General features: G+C 32.0%; 3 protein-coding genes across 3 annotated transcripts; 2 read left to right on the forward strand and 1 right to left on the reverse strand.

Moving 5' to 3' along the window:
* Window positions 1–884: 884 nt before the first annotated feature.
* LOTGIDRAFT_212335 (hypothetical protein) lies at window positions 885–6,130 on the forward strand (the record flags this gene model as incomplete). The annotated part of the gene is made up of 10 exons (XM_009048042.1): window positions 885–1,000; window positions 1,890–1,995; window positions 2,318–2,404; window positions 2,657–2,805; window positions 3,102–3,260; window positions 3,769–3,996; window positions 4,194–4,386; window positions 4,606–4,828; window positions 5,234–5,320; window positions 5,465–6,130. The coding sequence occupies 10 exons, from the start codon at window positions 885–887 to the stop codon at window positions 5,719–5,721; spliced, it is 1,605 nt and encodes a 534-aa protein (XP_009046290.1). The 3' UTR covers window positions 5,722–6,130.
* A 3,112-nt stretch (window positions 6,131–9,242) lies between these two features.
* LOTGIDRAFT_156768 (hypothetical protein) lies at window positions 9,243–11,904 on the reverse strand (the record flags this gene model as incomplete). Its single annotated transcript, XM_009048043.1, has 6 exons — window positions 9,243–9,560; window positions 10,024–10,131; window positions 10,437–10,587; window positions 10,848–11,022; window positions 11,303–11,430; window positions 11,795–11,904. 6 exons carry the CDS (start codon window positions 11,902–11,904, stop codon window positions 9,243–9,245), a joined length of 990 nt encoding a protein of 329 aa, XP_009046291.1.
* A 2,862-nt stretch (window positions 11,905–14,766) lies between these two features.
* On the forward strand, window positions 14,767–16,752 carry LOTGIDRAFT_212337 (hypothetical protein). The gene is made up of 2 exons (XM_009048044.1): window positions 14,767–15,323; window positions 15,360–16,752. The coding sequence occupies exons 1-2, from the start codon at window positions 14,868–14,870 to the stop codon at window positions 16,026–16,028; spliced, it is 1,125 nt and encodes a 374-aa protein (XP_009046292.1). The 5' UTR covers window positions 14,767–14,867; the 3' UTR covers window positions 16,029–16,752.
* The last annotated feature ends 3,254 nt before the right edge of the window (window positions 16,753–20,006 follow it).

Genomic DNA, 20,006 nt, shown 5'->3' on the forward strand with positions numbered 1-20,006 from the left:
TTAATGGGAAAAAAACATAATCTCTTATTGATTACTTTTAATGGATGTGAATTTGTTCTTTCTCTGAAGTATTCATGGTAATTATGGATTTCATTTTGTAGGAATCCCCTGTACAAGGTGTAACTATGACAAAAGCATTTCAAGATCGAATTAATCAGAAAAAACAAAAACTAAGACAAGAAGAATTAGAACAGAAAAAATTGGAAAAAGAACGAGAAAATCAAATATTAAAAGAAAAAGAAAGACAAAGGGAAAAATTACAACGACTTAGTAGCAATGAAAGTTTTGGTATAGAAAGTAAGCATTGTCTTGATTTTAATAATCAATTGATGTTCTAGACCCTTTTTACAATCATTTAAAGCTTAGAACATTACTTTACTTCAATAGGCTAAATTCAAAAGGTTAACAGTGAATATTTTTAAGAAGTCTAAGTAAAAAAAGTGTGATATATGCATAGGAAATATAGCACAAAAATTTTGGGAAACAGTTTCTCAGGAGGGCACCCAAGCAATGTTTGTAACAAAAGTTGGCATGTTATAGCTTTATAAAATTTATATGAAGAGTAATGATAATTCATATTTTTGAAAAAAACATTTCCTAACAATCAGTTTCCACAGTGATTTTTGTCCTATGTTAATTTCAGCTTTATCTATAAATGGATCAAGTTCATCCCCTCAGAGTCCTGTGAAAAATAATCCACCTAGACAACCCCCTCCTGCTATCACACCCAGAAAAAAGATCAAAACGTAAGTAGTAACCTAGCATAATTTTAATATATTTTTTCATAATAATCTGTATAAAAGATTCTGTTCACCTTAGTAACATATTATTTAAAAGCCTTTTCTCCATATTTCAGCACAAGTGAACCTATTTCTAGTCATCCTATGTCAGCACAATCATCACCACCACAAGATACAGAGAATCCTGAAGATTGGAAGCCAGTACGTGATCCTGATGCTGCATTGAGAGATGCTCTTAAAAAACTCTCTAATGATGATTGGTAAGTTTTAATGTGCTTACTAGGAAATTGAGGGAAATAGTTTCAATGAATAAAGCTATCTGTATATTTGATTGTATAGGGATATAAAAGTGCTAGAGTTCATCTTTTAAATCTTTTTATATGATTGCAAAATAATCTATATGTATATTTTTTTTATGAAAATGTGAAGAATGAAGGTATTAATGCAATATAAGTCTATACTTTCCAATTTGTATTTTGTTTACAGAAGAAAGAGGTATTGATGTATATTTAGTATTTTTGGAAAAAAAGACTAATGATATGAACAAGATTAGACACTATATTATGTTTACTGAGAATGAAGAATGAGAGTATGAATGTAAAAACAAGAATCTGTATAATTTGTTTACAGGGAAATGAAGAATGAAGGTATTACATATAACAAGAAAAATCTGTATATTTTCTTTACAGGAAGATGAAGAATGAATGTATTTGATCTAATTAGAAGAATCTATATATTTTATATTTTGTTTGCAGGGAATTGAGGAATGAAGATAATAACAAGAAGAATCAGTAAATTTGTATATTTTGTGTTTTGTCTACAGGGAAATGAAGAATGAGGGTATTAATCTTATAAAAAGGATTTGTATATTTTGTATTTTGTCTACAGGGAAATGAAGAATGAGGGTAAATTATTCTAATAAAAAGGATTTGTATATTTTGTATTTTGTTTACAGGGAAATGAAGAATGAGGGTATTAATCTAATAAAAAGGATTTGTATATTTTGTATTTTGTTTACAGGGAAATGAAGAATGAGGGTATTAATTAATAAAAAGGATTTGTATATTTTGTATTTTGTTTACAGGGAAATGAAGAATGAGGGCATTAATCTTATAAAAAGGATTATTATAATTCGTATTTTGTTTACAGGGAAATGAAGAATGAGGGTATTAATCTAATAAGAAGAATCTGTATGTACCATCCTCAAGTTATAATAGGAAGTTTACATACTGTGGTAGTGGCTATTAATGCTGAGGTATTTATCACTCTTTTTATATTAGCTATTATTAGAATTAATTATTAAGGTTTAATGTTATTTTCTTTTATGGGATGGTCTTTATGATACATGAAGATATCAAGTTTTTAGCACAGAATTGGTCAACTGTAATAATTTGTGGAAAGAAATTACTTTATTGGTTCTATTTTCATGTTCACGTGTTAAAGGTAGTTAACTATGAAAGGGATTTAGTTTGTCAACAATTCATGAATGTCAGTGAGAAATGAAAGAATGGTGCTCTTCAGACTCCTGTCCTCTGTTTAATGATCTATAAGTTTATTAATTCTTGTTAATATTAAAGGTGAAGAATTTAAGATCTCAAGTATCCAGATTGGCTATTGTATGTTTAGGAGATATGTTTACATATTTAAAGAAAGGTCTTGATCCGGTAAGTATAATCTATTTTAAATTTTCTTTAAAAACAAGAATATATGATTTTCTAGGGCTGAATCACAGCTTCAATGGTCATTAGCTGGAAAGACAACAAAGAAATTTTGCATTTTATAATAAATACAAATTATTACAAAACAAATTGATGGTAGACAGTCAAATATAGGATGAAGTTTAATTTATAAAAAAGATACTTATTAATATTTCACTTCAATGTAAATCAAAACATGTTTTTTTTTATTTTTAATAGGATTTAGATTGTACAGTAAGAACATTATTAGCTAAGAATGCTGAAAGTAATGCCTTTATTAAGAATGATGTAGAGAAAGCATTAGAATGTATGGTAGATAATGTGTCACCTGCCAAAGCCTTAACAGCTTTAATATCTGGTGGTGCAGAGTAAGTTTTCATGCATTTTATTTTTGGAGCATCTTTGAAATGCTTTAATGGTTGTTCTTGCATATATCCAACCAAAGCTGGCACAGTATCAATACGACTCAATGAGTGCTGAAATCTTAGGGACACGCCAACTTAATGATTGGAAGGCACAAAAGAATTTGCTTGGTCATTTGTCTTGTAACATGATAAACAGGCGTTTATTTTCCCATAATGATAACAAGATCTAGATTCATTCCTTACTAAAATCAGAGATGTTATTGAAATTTACGTAAACCTTCCTTGTTTGAATTTTATAGACACAAGAGTAGTAGTGTACGTAAGATGACAGCTCAGTTTTTAGTTGAGATGTGTGAGAGAATGGGACCAGGTCGTGTATTAAGTGGTGTAAAAGATATAACAGATAAAGTCTTACCTACTGCTGCTAAACTTATGCAAGATGGTTCTCCAGAAACAAGGTATGGAATAAGTACTGTTTCTATTATATTAAATGGTTTAGAAAAGAAAGTATTTGACACGAACAATAACTGTTCTCAATTATCTGTTCCTTGATCACACCTCCTAATCCTTATCCATAATCAGTTAATTTTCCTAATCCAAATGTGTAAAACTTAGTTGTCCTTGAAAAAGAATTGAATAATATGAGATCTTTTGGAAATACAATAATGATCCTGACCATTTTAATTTGCTTACAATAGACTTAAAATGGGAGAGCTTTATTAAGGTTTATAGAATATTTAAAAGTCAAACCATTATTTATAAAGTTATAAGCAAATGAAGTTTTTACCAAGATTACTCCTTCTATGCCAATGGAAAACCAAAATCCATTGCATTAATACATTATTGGCCATTTAAATGAAGCTGATACCCACTCTCTCTTTTATATGACTTTTTGTTTGACTCTAAAGAAAGCTAGCACTGTTAAGGTTATAAATATGTAGAATAACTGTATTCTTGTATTTTCAGATATTATGGAAGAAAGATATTTTATAATTTAATGTCACATCCTGACTTTGATAAAATGCTCAATAAACATGTCAATTCTAGTACATTAAGAAATATACAGGAAAACTTAGATGCTTTAAAACAAAAAGGTTTAGGTGATATGCCTGCTGAATCAACTTCTGCTAAATCTCGAAGATCGGGTCATGGAAGTCGGTCCAATTCTTCAGTTCGTAGCAATTCTGCTAGCAGGTGAGATGATTTGCTTCATTAATATTTATGTAATGTTCTGCCACTTTTTATGGAATGAGCCAAGTACTGTGTATCTTATTCATGTCTATGACATACAGTGATACACGATTGTGTTTTTGTTGCCAAAATATTAGAGACTGTCTACCTGAAATGGCTACCATACTCTTTGACTTTTATGATTCATATTTTGCTTCCAGTGCTGGTGATGCTTTGAATACCCCTCAACCAAGACGTAAAGCAATGAAAACTGATTCAGCTACAACAGAAGAGATTCATCAAGTGATAAATCAACTAGGCTGTAATAACTGGAATGATAGATATAAAGCTCTACAAGACTTTCAGGAATTATGTGAAACAATACCTGAACAAATCACACCACATACTATAAAGGTTTGAGATTTTTACTGCATTTTGTCAACAGTATATGCAATTTTGATATTAATTGATCGGTCAACTGATGTATAGAAGGAATCAACTACTCTATTTTCAGAGCAAAACTGAATATGTGCAAATTGGAAAACAGGCATTACAGATTGTTTTTCACATGAAAGTGTTCAATGTCTCATTGTAGTAGATCGGAAAGTAAAATGAGTTGTTCTTTAATTTCAGATTTTCGACAAGTTTTCGCCGCGTTTAGTGGATTCCAATAGTAAAGTAAATTTATTAGCATTACAAGTTATGAGTAATGTTATACCAAAGTTAAAAGAGAGTTTAGCTAATGTTCCTGTGTTAAATATTGCTGTTAGTAATATAGTACCCAATTTATCATCAAAAAATAAGGATATTTTACAAGCTACCAGAACGGTATTAGATCAGTTAGTTGCTAATATTGGTAAGTATTATATCATGCCAATTTTTCATAAGATTTGGTTTCATGAAGGGAGTTGCTTATAAATCATACTGTCACATTCTTAATCAGGAAATTTAAAGAGATAAATTATAGAAACTTTGAGAAACATTTTCTTAACAATATGATAGAGCTCAATTTCAGCTAAGTTCGACTCATCAGAAGTCTGTCAGCTTGGTTCCCCATCAAAAAAAAATTTGTACAGTGGAAGTTAAGATTGTCGTCACTTTCAGTGCCTTATTAACGTTCTTAATTTAGTTAATACAGATGACATCATAAAACTGTGCTTAAATAGTGCCTCTTCTAGTTCTATGAAAAAGCATTAAATAAAGACTGTGAGGAATCATGATGTAGGTGTATGCGTAGTGAAGGAATTACATCATTTTTCAGATCCCTGTATGCTGATTGAACCATTTGCAACACAGGCAATTGCTGCTGGTCCCAGAAGTAAACCAGAAATTGTAGAAAAAGTGGCATGTAAGTTTTTTTTTCTTGGAAACCTTAACAATTCAAAGCTTCTTTGTTCTGAAACTGTCTGTTATTCTTGAATTATATGCAGGTAAACATTTCCTTGAGAATCAAGTTTCTTTTGTTTCAAATGTTTTAATCAATTTCTTTCAGATTTGGTTCAAAAGGTCTATGTCAGAAAACCAAAAGTTGTCATTCTTCGTGTATTGCCATTAATGTGGCACCTTCTTCAGGCAACGAATTCCAGTGGCGCTGTCCATGGTGGTAGTGTAGATCTTCGTTCAGCATCTTCACAATTAGCCAGCATGTTATATAGTTTAATGGGGCATACACTGATAGAAAAAGCACAAGCTGATCATAATGTAACACCAAGACATTTAGAATTATTACATGATTTAAAGGAAGGATAAACTATAGTGATATATCTTAAAATGGTTTTTATTGGGTGTATGAAATCAAAATATATTTATTTTCTTTTGTTATTTTTCACAACATTCCACAAGAATTGGCATTCACATTGTTAAAGAAAGGCCTATTTCCAGCATTTCAAAGAAAACTTTGAGATTTGTTTTGTCACGCCATGTTATAGTTTATTTTTTGAGAGGACTGAAGACCAATCTGTTGATGCTAACAATGAGATTACAATTCATGTGAGGCAAATCTTTTTAATTTGTAATCTGGAAGTAAAGTAAGGTTGAATTAGATTATATTTGACAGGATAATTATGGTAACATTTTTTTACAGGATTGCTAAAACAAATCCTGAAACCTGCCAAATATTTTAATGAAAGAAGTACTTTAATATTGGTATAACATCAACAAACAATTTGAGTTTTTACTTAAACAATGAGTATGTTAATAACATTGTGCTTTGTCACTTCTACTGTATTATGGGTAAATTTACATCATTCCGTCCACAAGAAATGTAATAATTTATTTTATGTTGTAACTTTTTTTTTATATTTACTAATCCTTGTAGTCATTGCCTTAAATATGATGAACCTCAATTTTGAGTGAAAGTTAATAACTTGAAAATCAGTTATGATCAAAATATTAAGAATTTTGGTGCAAGAATGTTACTTGCCTTAGTTCAAAATTGAGGTGTCACAAATACTATAGGATTCTATATTCAGAATTATTCCAAATTTATATATTAAAAATTGTCACAAGCTAAGTTTTTGTATGATATACCTCTATATTGTATATAGATATCTATATTATTGTTATCAATAGCTTTCCTGTGATATTAAATACATAGTACATGTTATTCTTATGAGAAATAAGGGTCAGTGAAGATACCTGCATGCTTTTAGCTAATTGATCAATTGTCTTAGCAAACAGAACATGTTACTATTTGGACACAGAATGTGAAAAAATGCTATGACTGGTCATGAGATAAAAAGTGGTGTAAAAAATATAGTTTTGGCCAGTGGTTTGTTACAAGATGCATCTTAAATTTAGATTCTTTTATTAATTTAAGATGTTGGATGGTGTAAGTTTATTGTCCTGTTACATCTTGGCATACTGTATAAAATATATTATTGGAAAACTGTTATAAGTGCAGAAAACTGATTGCAAGTTTCTTATAATTCAAGAATCTGAAGTTATGATATGTCTTACTTCAAGCTTGATAGTATTAGTATTATCTTTGTTATTGAATTTCATTGCCCTGTGTATAGATATAACCTATTGATAAATATCACTCATTTAAGTGTGGTCTAGTTATTTTAATTGTATATAAAACTAACTGTGATAGTTGTCATATATTTCTAGTTATTTATATTGAAACTTTTACTTTCTACAATACATTACATACTATCACTTGCCAACAGTCAAAGGAAAACAGATCAAAATGCCCCAAACAAAAAGTTGAATGGACAAAAAGATTCTCTATTGCTATGTAATTTAAACTTATTAAATTCACAGAAAAGTACAGTGAACAGTTAAGATTTCACAAGGAAAAATCAAGAGAGATAGGTAGACATGACTTTGTATATGAATTACTAAGTATTTGATGTGATAAATTTCATATGAAATATTAAGTGCTTATTGATAATGTATGTAATGTTAGTATTTGTCAACATATTATTCTCTGTGTATATGTATATATTGTATTGTGATGTTTACATTTTAATGGAAGTGTAAATTTACGCTTGTTTACTTACATGTATATTTTATTTGAATGCTATATTTATTCACATTGTTACTATTTATAGTTATTTTACCAAAGTTGATTGGTTCCGTCCATTTTTATTTTCAAAATCTGTCCAGATACATACAAATACTTCAATTACTAGGCAGGAGTTCATTTTAACTTACATTCTAGAATATATTTTGGTAAAAAAAAATTCTAAACAAAAGAAAGTACATTTGATATTTCATAATGCACAAGCTATAGGAATGCAAATATATTTGCACATCTTCAATACTTCAACAGTCAAGTGTCCCATCTTATGGTGCCTGCACACAAATGGTCTTGGTCGATGTTTTTCGTCGACTAGAACCTGGCAAAGAGTTTTACTGACAGGCTGCCGGCACATGAAGAGACACGAAATCCCCAGTCAGTTCTTTCCAGTTCTGATTGGATGATGACGCTTTCAGACAATAAAACAAATTAACTGTTTTGATATTATAAATCCTGTCGGCAACGTGATTATCTTGTCGTGGACACGTGGTAAATTTTACTTTAGATTCAAGTCAGAATCAAAATTAATAGTAAAGACAGTTTAAAAGATAATAGTATTTGGTATGTCTGGTCAAACATTCCATTCAAATTACATTGAACTATTTTGCAATACGAAGTTATAATTCCGTCCATTCCTCTTACATATCTCTTATGTACTTATAACTTACATTTTATTTTGCAGATTTATATTTCTATTTTTCATATTTTAAAAATGATAAGTAAGCTTTTATGAGTAGAAGAATTATGTATATGGAGTACAATACTTTACACTGAATTCTACATAATATGCCACATATTATTCTGTATTTTTAGATAATTAAGCTTGAAAAAAATACAGAGAAATGCATTATCTACTAAAAGTATATTGAAGTATATTTGATTTCTTATTTAGAATTTGCTTATTCTAACAGATTTTATAACTTCTTGTATTGTCCTTGAAATCATTTCTTAAGTGTAATATTAGTGTGATATGTTATAAATTTTATCATTTAGATGTGAACAATTTTAAAGCACAATTAACTCTATCTTTTTAAGGCATTCAATAAATGAAGCAGTAATTAGAATGTAGTCTAAATTTATGTTAGTCGTAATATCTTTGGCTTTCAAATTAAGCACACAAAATTTTCATTTAATATTTATAGAAACATTGTAAATTGATGAATTGTTTTTGCTTTTAATCTGTTAAAAACAAACTTGATATCAACACAATAAAGGTTATACAATTATTACTTATTTAATTCATAATGTCCGTTGGAATTGACATAGACATAAGTTAGTGACTGGCTAGCGTTAATTTCCAACCAGTTTGATCCTTAAAGCACCAGCATATGCCCATTGTTGAATAACACTTCAGGATGAATGCAAAAATAATGGGAATCGATTCTACCTTCTTGATGAATATAGCTGAAGACAAATATGGACCATCTTGAAAAAATATTTCTATATTCCCTTTAACTGTGAAAGCATAATAATGTACACTGGGACAAAAAATATTTTATTTGCTTAGTATCTACTATAATTAGTAGGATAAATCAAAACAAAGTATGGCACAGTTCCATCTTACAATCATCAACATCAATTCTGTCTCTGAAAAAAATTGTTTCTTCTTGTTAATACACATTTTGGATCCAGGTAAACCACAGGGAGCATATTCACATTAAATAATCACTTTACACTTTTTATAAAGCTGTATAACATAATGTTCAATTAAAATAAATAATAATAACTATAATATATAAACACTATGTTATCTATAGCCTAGAAATTCATTTAGTCTATTGTTCCACATCTCCCATCTTGTCAGAGAATTCACTGGGTGAGAATCTGGGATGTTTTCAACTACTTCAGGTGTAATATGAAAACCATTCAATGTAAAATAACTATCTATATCGGTACGACACATTGGACATGTAGTTAGTTTATTAAAACATTGATAACAAACACAAGCATGTCTACATGGTAAAATAACATGAGATATCACAAATACTTGACATACTACACACATATCTTCATCAGCATTATTACTGTTATTATCATTGTCAGTACTGGTAGATACAAATATTGACTGAAATATATAACAACATTCTCTTAATCAGAATGAAATCAACTTAAAGGGACAGGTTTGCATGCCCAATCGTAACTTAGTCTCAGAAACACATTTTTTTTTATCTAAGCTAATCATTAATAGTGTTCACAGATCATTGTCAAAATTTTAATAATTATTCCAGAATTATCTGCATTTGAAAGATTGCCACATATAGAAAAGGCATATGTAAAAATAAAAGTAAAATTCTTAGTTTGAGTTATTTTTGAGAGAATTTTATGTGATTTACATTTCTAGGTATTCTGAAGACTATTTACTCCACTATATTGTTCCATTTGAAAATCTTAATGCTTTTAATCCTTCAGACCTGCATTACTGACAGGGAGTAATTAGGTTAAGAAAACCTATGGTGTGATCAAGCCCAGAACCGTCCAGGGCTCTCATTAGGTGACTCATTAGATTATTCAGAATAATAAATATATACCTGTAAGTTAAAAACTTGACCTTGATTTAATTTGATATATTGACCTATTATATAGGATTTATAAACAGCATTTTCATCTTCAACATGGAATATTGTCATTAAAATTTTCTGCAAAAAAATTTTAATTTGATAATTTTTCTTTATCAGGTTTTTTAAAATAACACATTATACAAATAATCTTTTCTTCAATAATAATATAATTATGAACTGTTAAGCCTTTCTCTATTAAATGCAGGTTACCCTGAGATCAGATTATCATTCTGAGAAATGTTAAGGGTCAATAAAAATCTAGCATTATTCATTAAAGAAAATAAGTGGATGACAGGTTAAGAGTGAATAGGAAGGGTTCAACAATCTGCAATCTTGGAATTCCTGATAATTTACTAATACCTGGTAACTGGTTTTCTACATACCACTTTATTTTCATGTTCTTTTTCTTCAATATACTCTTTATTGTACATTAACAGTACCAAAGGGTAGAGTTTCCTTGATGGATGTCCAAAATCACATGTCTCTAAACTGGACGGACAATTTAAGTAAATTTCTTCAGAACAGTTGGCAAACCTAGAAAATTGAACGAATTGTATCATTATTATGGTAATTTGCAAGGTACTCAACTAATGATGTGAATACAAAATCACTGTATCTCTCCAAATGTAATGACATTTAAGCCTTATTCCAGAAACAATAAGTACTAAATCCAAAATCAGTCAAGACATGTTTAAACTAACATAGAGGTCATTAAAAAAGACAGAAGCACTAATAGTCTTGTAGAAGACTTGTAGCTTGTATGGATTAGATGAAATTTCCAGAAATTCACTTACCCATCAATTTTTTTAACATGAAGACTATGATTATTTAAATACATTGAATCTTCCAATTCTTCCTTTACAATTGCTGTACTTCTGAGAAAAGCTTTAAAAACGTCATCAATTGGAGCTCCCCAAATGAAATACATAACAACAGGTTGCGTATAACTGACTTTTAGATATATACCATCTGAAAAGGTTTAAGTACATTGACTAATACAAATCAAATTTTCATTTTTAAATGAAATAAATTCCCCTTAAGCTGAATTTTGCTAATGCAAAAAAAGACAATACACTATTGCACACAGTGAATAGTTTTGCCAGCACAGTGGCACTGGTGATATGGCTGTACAAATTTGAAGCAGGGTAGGCCCTATCTTGAAATGATGAGATTAAATAATAAAACATTCATTAATAAATGTGTCTAATCACTGAAAACTTCTTCAAAAAGATTTCAAATACAACTTTACCTTTAACAGATGTATTTTTCTTTCCCAACTCACAATAAAAAGGATTTTTTATATACATCATTTCATTTTTTATAGGAGGACTGTTAAATGCAATGATTCTTGATGAAAAGATGTGTTCAGCATTTAATCTGAAAGATAAAATAGACATTTTTTTGGATCTTTATCTTGGCTTTGTCTCAATTGTAAACAATTAAAAATACTCTACATAGTCTACATCAGTCTAAAACAGTAACTTTTAACTGTTATGTTGCTTAATTTTTCATATCTGAGTAGTCAAGATATTGCTTACGTATAACAGTTTCAGCAATAGTAGTCAGAATGAAATGTCTTTCACCTGATAATTATTAAATTAGTTTAGCAAGTTTAGCAATCTACAGTGATAACAGATTATGGTGGTTGAAAGCAAACAAGTTCAACTATTCAACCGAAGCCACTGGCACATTGTTTCAGCTGTACGACCAACCCATAAGAATGTTGATACAGTTCTCTTACCTGAAAATAAATATGACCATTCCACAGAAACACAGCAGAACTATAATGATGGAGTAATAGTTTGAAATATTTGCAAACCATGACAGCAATACAGATAAATCGTCTGCCATTATGAAGTATAAATACCAAGCTAAAGGGTCAAAGGCCATATAGATCTGACTATGTCAGACACTGATCTTGGAGTTGGAACCTGTCCTGTGCCTGTGGTTGTATCCAAGATCTTCCACTACCACTACTACTAGCCACATGATTCATGATGATTTTCTAAACTATTTAATTGATACCAAACGAAGGATTAGTTATTAATCTTAATACATATGTATGGATTTAATTTATGTTTTTCTGTTCACATTTTCACATACTCTAACTCTAGCCTACTGATTACTTCACTATCTTCAAAATAAAAATATATCATTACAACCAAAAGGTATCCACACTTATCGTACCTCCCAGGAAGAAGAGTTTGTATCATTTTTCGTTCATCCAGACATTTTAGTAGAAGATAAAGAATAAACCTTTATGTCCTCCATAGGCTACAGCCCTTAACACGTTCCCCTATACCCTTCATTTTAGATTTATTTATTCAATATTGGGTCTACGTGATACATATATTTAAAAAAAGTTTTCATTTCGTGAACTGGACGAAACACTGTCAATTATCTGCCCTTAAAATTACACTCCAAACTAATAGGATTGATTATGGTATATAGAACTACTGAATTAGATTGGCCTCGTTGAGAATAAGATAAGCCACTCCAGCAGGAGTTATTGTGTGTAGATGATGTTTGTTTTGTCTGCAAGTAGGATTGCCTAAGTACTTTCACATATGAAGCTTAAAAGAATAGGTTTACACGCTCGATCATTACCATTCAAAAGTAAGAACTGATTTTCCCGCCCTTCAGGCATCAATGTGACGTCGATGTAACCAAACGTATGACCTTCTCGCTGTCTAGCTGAGGTAAGTGAGGATTTTTAAAGTTGTTTTAATGATTTTATCAAATATATGTTCAGTTCCCCACCCCTCTTTTCTTCAATAGCCTATGATTTCCCACTGGCACTACCTCTACTGCTAGCCTAGACTTAAAATCTAGAATTTACCCAATACAAACCAATGGAGCATACGTATATTGTAGGCCCTACTCAGTGCTAGGCCTACTGTATAGTGCTAGGAATAATTATCGAAAAATCGATTATCGCTCTTATGTCATGTACCGATAACGATACTCGATAGTTCATTTCAAAATCGATTATCGCAAAAATTAACATAACCTCCGGTAATTCTGTTAAATTAATCCCGGGACCATAATAAAAACACGCTTTCGTCAGTCACGTACCGCAAAATAAACTAAGCTTAAGTCTTTATTCTCGTATGTTCTTGCATTTCTTTGATTGTATATGATCATAACAATCATTAATAAGAAAAATTTCATTCACAATAAATTAGTACACACATTTGTTATTAAACGTATATATAATTAACTGAATACAGGTACCGATATTTGGGCATGACTTTCCCTTTATTTTTCACACGATTGTAGTTGTCTCCCTTCTTTTATCAAGTCTAATTACGTAACGACAATGCTGATTGGATAATCAGTGCTGTTTATAAATAGAAGGCTAATCACAATTCGTATAACAACGGTGCTATAGTATTTTAGTCTTGGTTGTCAAGAACGTGTGATGAAGTCTATTATTACCATTCAACGGTACATTTATGCCGATGGCGATATTGACGAAAACTAATCTTGCAAACGTCTTTAAAACAAAAAGATTGGCCACATAGCGAAGAACATGATAATAAACACAATGCACATACTAGCATCTAACACTAGCATTACATACAAGTAAGTGGTAGGCAGCCTAAATGGTACTTGAAATGAGTCGACTATTTGACCTAAAATTTGAGTACGGTATCAACATTACGATTTTTATCGATCGGAAATGCCTAACGATATATTGCCGATAATCGATGATAATTTTAAATTCGATTCCCAGCACTAGTACTGTAGGCCTACGGCTATATTATACAAGTTACTCTTCGTCACACCTTCATGCAATTTTCAATAAATTACTGTAGCCTACAGTATTTTACTCTACAATATAGGCCTAACACCCAGGACACCCTACTCTTATCTCTATCAATTTGTAATTGGGAATTGTACTAAATTACCAATAGGCTTACTTTGGAAACAACAAAAGCATTTCTAACTCATCCGGCCGACCATCGTATTGTCAAACATGAATAGGCTTCATCAGTGCTTCTCAACAAGCAACGGAGGAATCGTGGGACCGGAGAGGAAATGGGAGGCTAAGTTATCTGCGACTGAAATTGACGGCATTCACCCCGGACATACAGAACGAACATTTGTCGAAATTATAGGACAATTGCTGTATCCTTAGTACCTCTCGTTGAAAAAAGCTTTAGTGGAAAGTCGCCAAGTAAGAAACTGGCGGTTCTATGAAACAGTGGGTAGAGGTGCCGAGTGGGGCCACATAATTGCCAAAATTGGGGGAGGGTATGCGGGGAGCAGCAGTCATTTAAGAACTTAATGAATTGAGGGGAATGGGCAAAGCCGGTAGAAACGACACTCTGGTAGGAAAAAGCAAAATAATTATGCTGTATTCGTTACCTCTCGGGGCGCTTCCCGGTAGGAAATAGCAATTGAAACCTGATAAATCCACTCTTGAGCAAACTAATTTTGAGCAGCTCAACGCAAACTCAAACAATCAATGTCTCACCATAGGGAGACTAATAATAAATAATATAAATGCCCAAGTCTAGAGTAAAATTAACGTTTTATTAGCTGCCCCTCGTAAATAGACTGCCCATGTGCGTTCTGTCTTGTTACGTTCTTATTAAATGTATGAAAAACTAGTGACAAGTGATTGCCTTTCTATTTATCTTAGCTTCGCGGATTTTCAACCATTAGAGAGCTATATGTATCTTAGTTCTATATCTAATCCGCTATTTATGTCGATATTATTCTATATTTTACTGACATGTTACGTCTTGCCGCTGACCTTATTATAAATATTTCACAATACTAGTAGATCATCAATATACTGATAAAACATGTCGGCGAGAGGAGGCAAGAAAAAGCAATTGAGAGGTCAGAAAACACGGTCTCAACGGGCAGAGGTCTTGTTCCCTGTTGGACGGATGTTGAGATATCTCAAGCGAGACACACATCACTTCCGTATTGGAGCCGGAGCACCAGTCTATGCAGCTGCGGTTATCGAGTATTTGACAGCTGAAATTTTGGAGCTCGCCGGTAACGCTGCTCAACATAACAAGAAACAACGAGTTACTCCACGGCATATCCTATTAGCTATTGCCAATGACGAAGAATTGCACACTTTATTGAAACATGTCACGATACCACAAGGAGGGGTGTTACCAAGAATTCATCCCGAATTATTGGGTAGGAAAAAGGGTGGACAATTTCCAAATTATCCTAATATACCAGTACCCTTACCCCCGACTATACCCGCAACAGGAAAGAAACCCTTAGCATCTAAACCATCAACAGTGAAGAAAGTTATAACAGGGAAAGTGATTAAGAAGGCAAAACTCAAAGCACGGAAAGTCAAACCTTTAGTGAAAGCAACAGCCTCTGTTCTTAATGGACCAAAAGGATCCAAAACTGGAGATGCTCTCACAGACAGCAGTGGATTTACTATTTTATCAGAGAAAAAGTTGTTTCTTGGGCAAAAGTTATCAGTGGTTGAGGGAGATCTCGTGAAAATGGCTGCTGATGCAATAGTGCATCCCACAAGCTCAAACTTTTACATGGGTGGTGAAGTAGGGACAGCAATAAATGCAGCTGGGGGAAAAGAGTTTCGTCAAGAAGTTGAAAGTCTTAGATCAAGTCATGGTAACTTGGATACAGCTGGTGCAGCTATTTGTCCTGGAAGGAAATTACCTGCAAAATTTGTAATTCATGTTAATAGCCCTTCTTGGTCAGATGGAAATGCAACAGATTTGTTACAGAAGGCAGTCCATAACATCTTTGCCTTAGCTGATGAAAAAAATCTTAAATCAGTTGGAATTCCATCTATTGGTAGTGGTCATGGTGGATTCCCAAAACAAGCAGCAGCACAAATCATCTTGCAATCAATCAATGCATATTTTAATAAAGTTACATCAAGTACTTTAAAACAAGTCTATTTTGTTTTGTATGATGTAGAGAGTATAAATATTTATACAAGTGAATTAGGAAAACTAGATGCATAGTGTGTTTTATTTTATTTATTCATTGTTATCATTCATAGATTTGACGTGTTAAAATCACTAACTTTTGTAATTGTTAACATATTAAGCATTGTTAAACTCTGTTTTATTTTTTCAGTTTATGCATGTTTAGTACATTAATATTAATGTTAAATATCAACAACTATATATTTTGTTGTCTGATGCATCACATTGTTGCAGCTGTTCTTTGTCACTAGTACATGTACAGCTTTCCTCTACTCAAAATATTAACATGGCTTTGAAATGAGTTGTGTTTTTCATATAATCCAACAGTACTCTTTGAAGTTGTGGTCCATGTGGTTTGGTAATATTCATTTCAGGCTGTTTCTTGTTGATGTGTGCAGTAGCAGTATCAATTTTACCATGTTGTCTGTGGTAATAAGTTCTTGAAACACAAATTCAAGACTTCTGCTTCATTATTCGATATTTTAAATGCATTTAATGCGTTCTTTTAAACATGATATTAACATAGAATGTTTTGATTCTTTCAATGCCAATAATCAAGTCATGTCCCAACCTAAAGAACCAGTAATCTGTGATCAATCTTGTTGATTTATCTATTTAAAATTGTTAATTTGCTAATTTGTGTAATATGTTTGATTTGTGATATATATGAAGCAAGTTGCTTGTCAGTTTTTCAGTGATCAATTATAATCTTATTAAATTATATAGTATTGATTCTTTCATAATAAATACATGTCTGAACAAATTTATATCTTCTAATGCTTTCTTAAAACTTTTCTCTTAATGTAACATAGAAGTATACAAAATGCAACCGTGCTTACATAAAAGAATGCAGAAAATGCGACTTGATATTGCACCGTTAAGCTTATGGTTTTAATATGGCTCAAACGTTGAAGGCAGGCGCAGGGATCCACATAGGAGTCATGTTATAAAGGTTTTATGGGTATTAAGGCCATTGTTGATGGTCGGTAAAGACATAAACTCGTTACACCCTGTTGTAAGCAACGAAACCGTCAGCCGAGCAATATTTGGTAGTATTTGCAACGACTGGATCACTAACCACAAATGCCATCCTCGGTTACCGTAAAGTTAAGTGGTTTTCCAGAATAATGCTAGGATGGTGGTGCTCGATTATCAGTAAAAATAGTGCCTACTTGCACGTAATGCAATAAATGGTGGCGCCCCTTGTTTTTACCGAGTGCCCCACCGGCCAATAACAATCCCTAATACGTCGGTGGTGCGGTGTCTTGAATCCTCCGCCATCCCGCCAGGTCATTTGGGACTTGATATTCGTACGTTTTTCTGATGCTGGCTGCAATAAAAAGTTGGAATGAATGTTTTTATTACGTATGACGAAACGAAACAATAAATAAATCTTGTTCTTTTTCAACAAGCATAAGTGAGGAAGTAGTTCATAATGAAAAGTGGGATAATGTGTCTAGAATAGTAAGCATACACTGCCTGGCACCACACCAGGATCATGTTTTAAATACTGGTATCTATAATGAGAAGCGCTGCTATGCAAATTTGGGATTTTTTGCCAGCCTTTCCTTTTTATACATCCACATTAAATGAGGGGTGTATATTGTCGTCACCCTGTCCGTTCGTCCACAATTGCTCGTAAACACTCTCCAAGGCACAATTCTTGATTGAATTCGACGAAACTTGGTATTGTTGTTTGTAATCACCCAAGGATGAACCCTATTATAAATCAGAAAAATCGAAAAATATTGGTATGAGTTTTTTGCCCTTGTTCTTAAAACGCTCGTAAACAATTTAGAAGGCGCAATTCTTGACGGATGTTGATCAAATTTAAAATAAAAATGAAAAAAAAATAATTAGTATGAGTTATTGCCTTTGTTCTTGAAAACGAGTTCAATTTTACCTTGGTTTGTAAACACTCTAGAAGGCACAATTCTGGACGGATTTTGACGAAACTTGGTATGAGTGTTTGTAATCACCTAAGGATAAACCCCATCGAAAATCTGAATAATTGAAAAATATTTAGTATGAGTTATTGCCCTTGTTTTTTTAAAACGCGTTGAAGTTTTATCTCGAAAACGCTCTAGAAGGCACAATTCTTGATGTATTTTGACGAAACTTTGTTTGTGTATGTCATCACCTAAAGGTGAACCCTAAGAAAATCACAAAAATCGCAAAAATACATGAACAAGACGATATCCCAACAAGAACCTACAGACTTCTTCGAGAAAATTTCTGGATAAATACATTAAATACAATGCAGCCGAACGGTCTTAACGTTTAGATTATCAAATAATTCCTTTTGTTATACTTTTCAGTAGTACAGCTTGCCTAGCCATACCAATCGTCAAAGAACTATAAGGAACTACAACGTCATTCCCCTGATATATTCCAAAAATAATAAGTTATTGCATTTAAACGTAATAAGAATTTGAATGACATTTTAGTCCACGGAAGATTAAAAGCCATAACAACGTATATTTTTTTTATTTTTATTTTAGATTCGAATTAATAAATATTTACAGATGCTCCTTCCCATTTAATCGTTTTATATTTCTCCTTATATTTTTGATTTATAGGATGTTGGTTACCGAAATAAAAAACTACGATCTCCAGTAACCCTTTCATACTTCTTGATTTTATCTGATATTCTAAGGTTTTTATTGATCATTAATATTACTTTATTCTGTCGTTCATTGAACTGAATTTTCACCTCGATCTGTGCTTTTGTAATTCCAATTATATATTGTTGTTACAACCACTCTGACCTAAGATTCAACAATCCATAGATTCAGTTTCTAGGATGAAATCTTTCTGATAAAGAAGGCATCGTTTTCGTGCTTTCTGTAATTTGTACCGCATAGTTTTATTGTTTTTATCTGTCAGTGCCGAATTTATACTATATAATAGCTTAAATGCAAGCGAAACTCGTGTGTCAAAAAGGTTTGGGCGGCATGGTTGTAAACTGAAGAAAAAAATTGTAACACCGGTCTACCATATTTTTGTTACCTAACTATAATAAGCTTATTTTGTTACGAGAAATTTTGCATACCAAATTCCGACATTGTCTTTACTTTATAAAGTCGATGTACGAGAGTTGCTAACAACCCTTGCTGTATGCTTATAATATATTAGTTCGTTAAACACATATTAATTATGAACGGATTTGGAAGTGAGTTCTTGCCCTTTGACTGACAAAAGCATGTCAAAAAGTATATAAATCATAAGTGAGGAAGTAGTTCATAATGAAAAGTGGTATAATGTGTCTAGAATAGTAAGCATACACTGTATCAAAAATAATGTGCGAACTCTGGTTTTTTGTTGACAAGTGTTAAAAAAGGCCTTTTAGTGGCCCTTGAACAATTTGGCGCCCCTTGATTTTCCGGCCCGTCCACAATTGCTCGTAAACACTCTACAAGACACAATTCTTGACGGATTTTGACAAAACTTGGTGTGAGTGTTCGTAATCACCCTAAGATGAACCCTATTGTAAATCAGAAGAATCGAAAAATATTTAGTATGAGGTATTGCCCCTGTTCTTGAGAACGCGCTAAATTTTTATCTCGTAAACACTCTAGATGGCACAACTCTTTGACAGTTTTTTACGTAATTTGGTGTGAGTGTAAACACCCAAGGATGAACTCTATCAAAATAAAAAAAATCGAAAAATGTTTCATAGGAATTCTTGAAAACGCTTTCAAATTTTAGCTCTAAAACACTAAAAGGCATGATTCTTGCCGGATTTTGACAAAACTTGGTTTTATTATTCAGTACCGCACTAAACGTTGAATATTTGCCTTCCAGAGTTTTCACGAGTTGAACACGTTTTCAAGAACAAGGGCAATAACTTATATTTTTCAGTATCGTTCAAAAGAAGTGTATGACTGAAGGTTGAATATTTCATACTGGTGATTGTTACTGTACTGCCAAATATTTTTATTCAAAATCAAAACTGTCAGTGGGCGTATATTACCTTGCCTGGCAAGCTATCTTTTATATAGCTCTTATCCTAAA

The sequence above is a fragment of the Lottia gigantea genome, assembly GCF_000327385.1.
Source record: "Lottia gigantea unplaced genomic scaffold LOTGIsca_12, whole genome shotgun sequence".
Classification (NCBI taxonomy): Eukaryota; Metazoa; Mollusca; class Gastropoda; family Lottiidae; genus Lottia; species Lottia gigantea.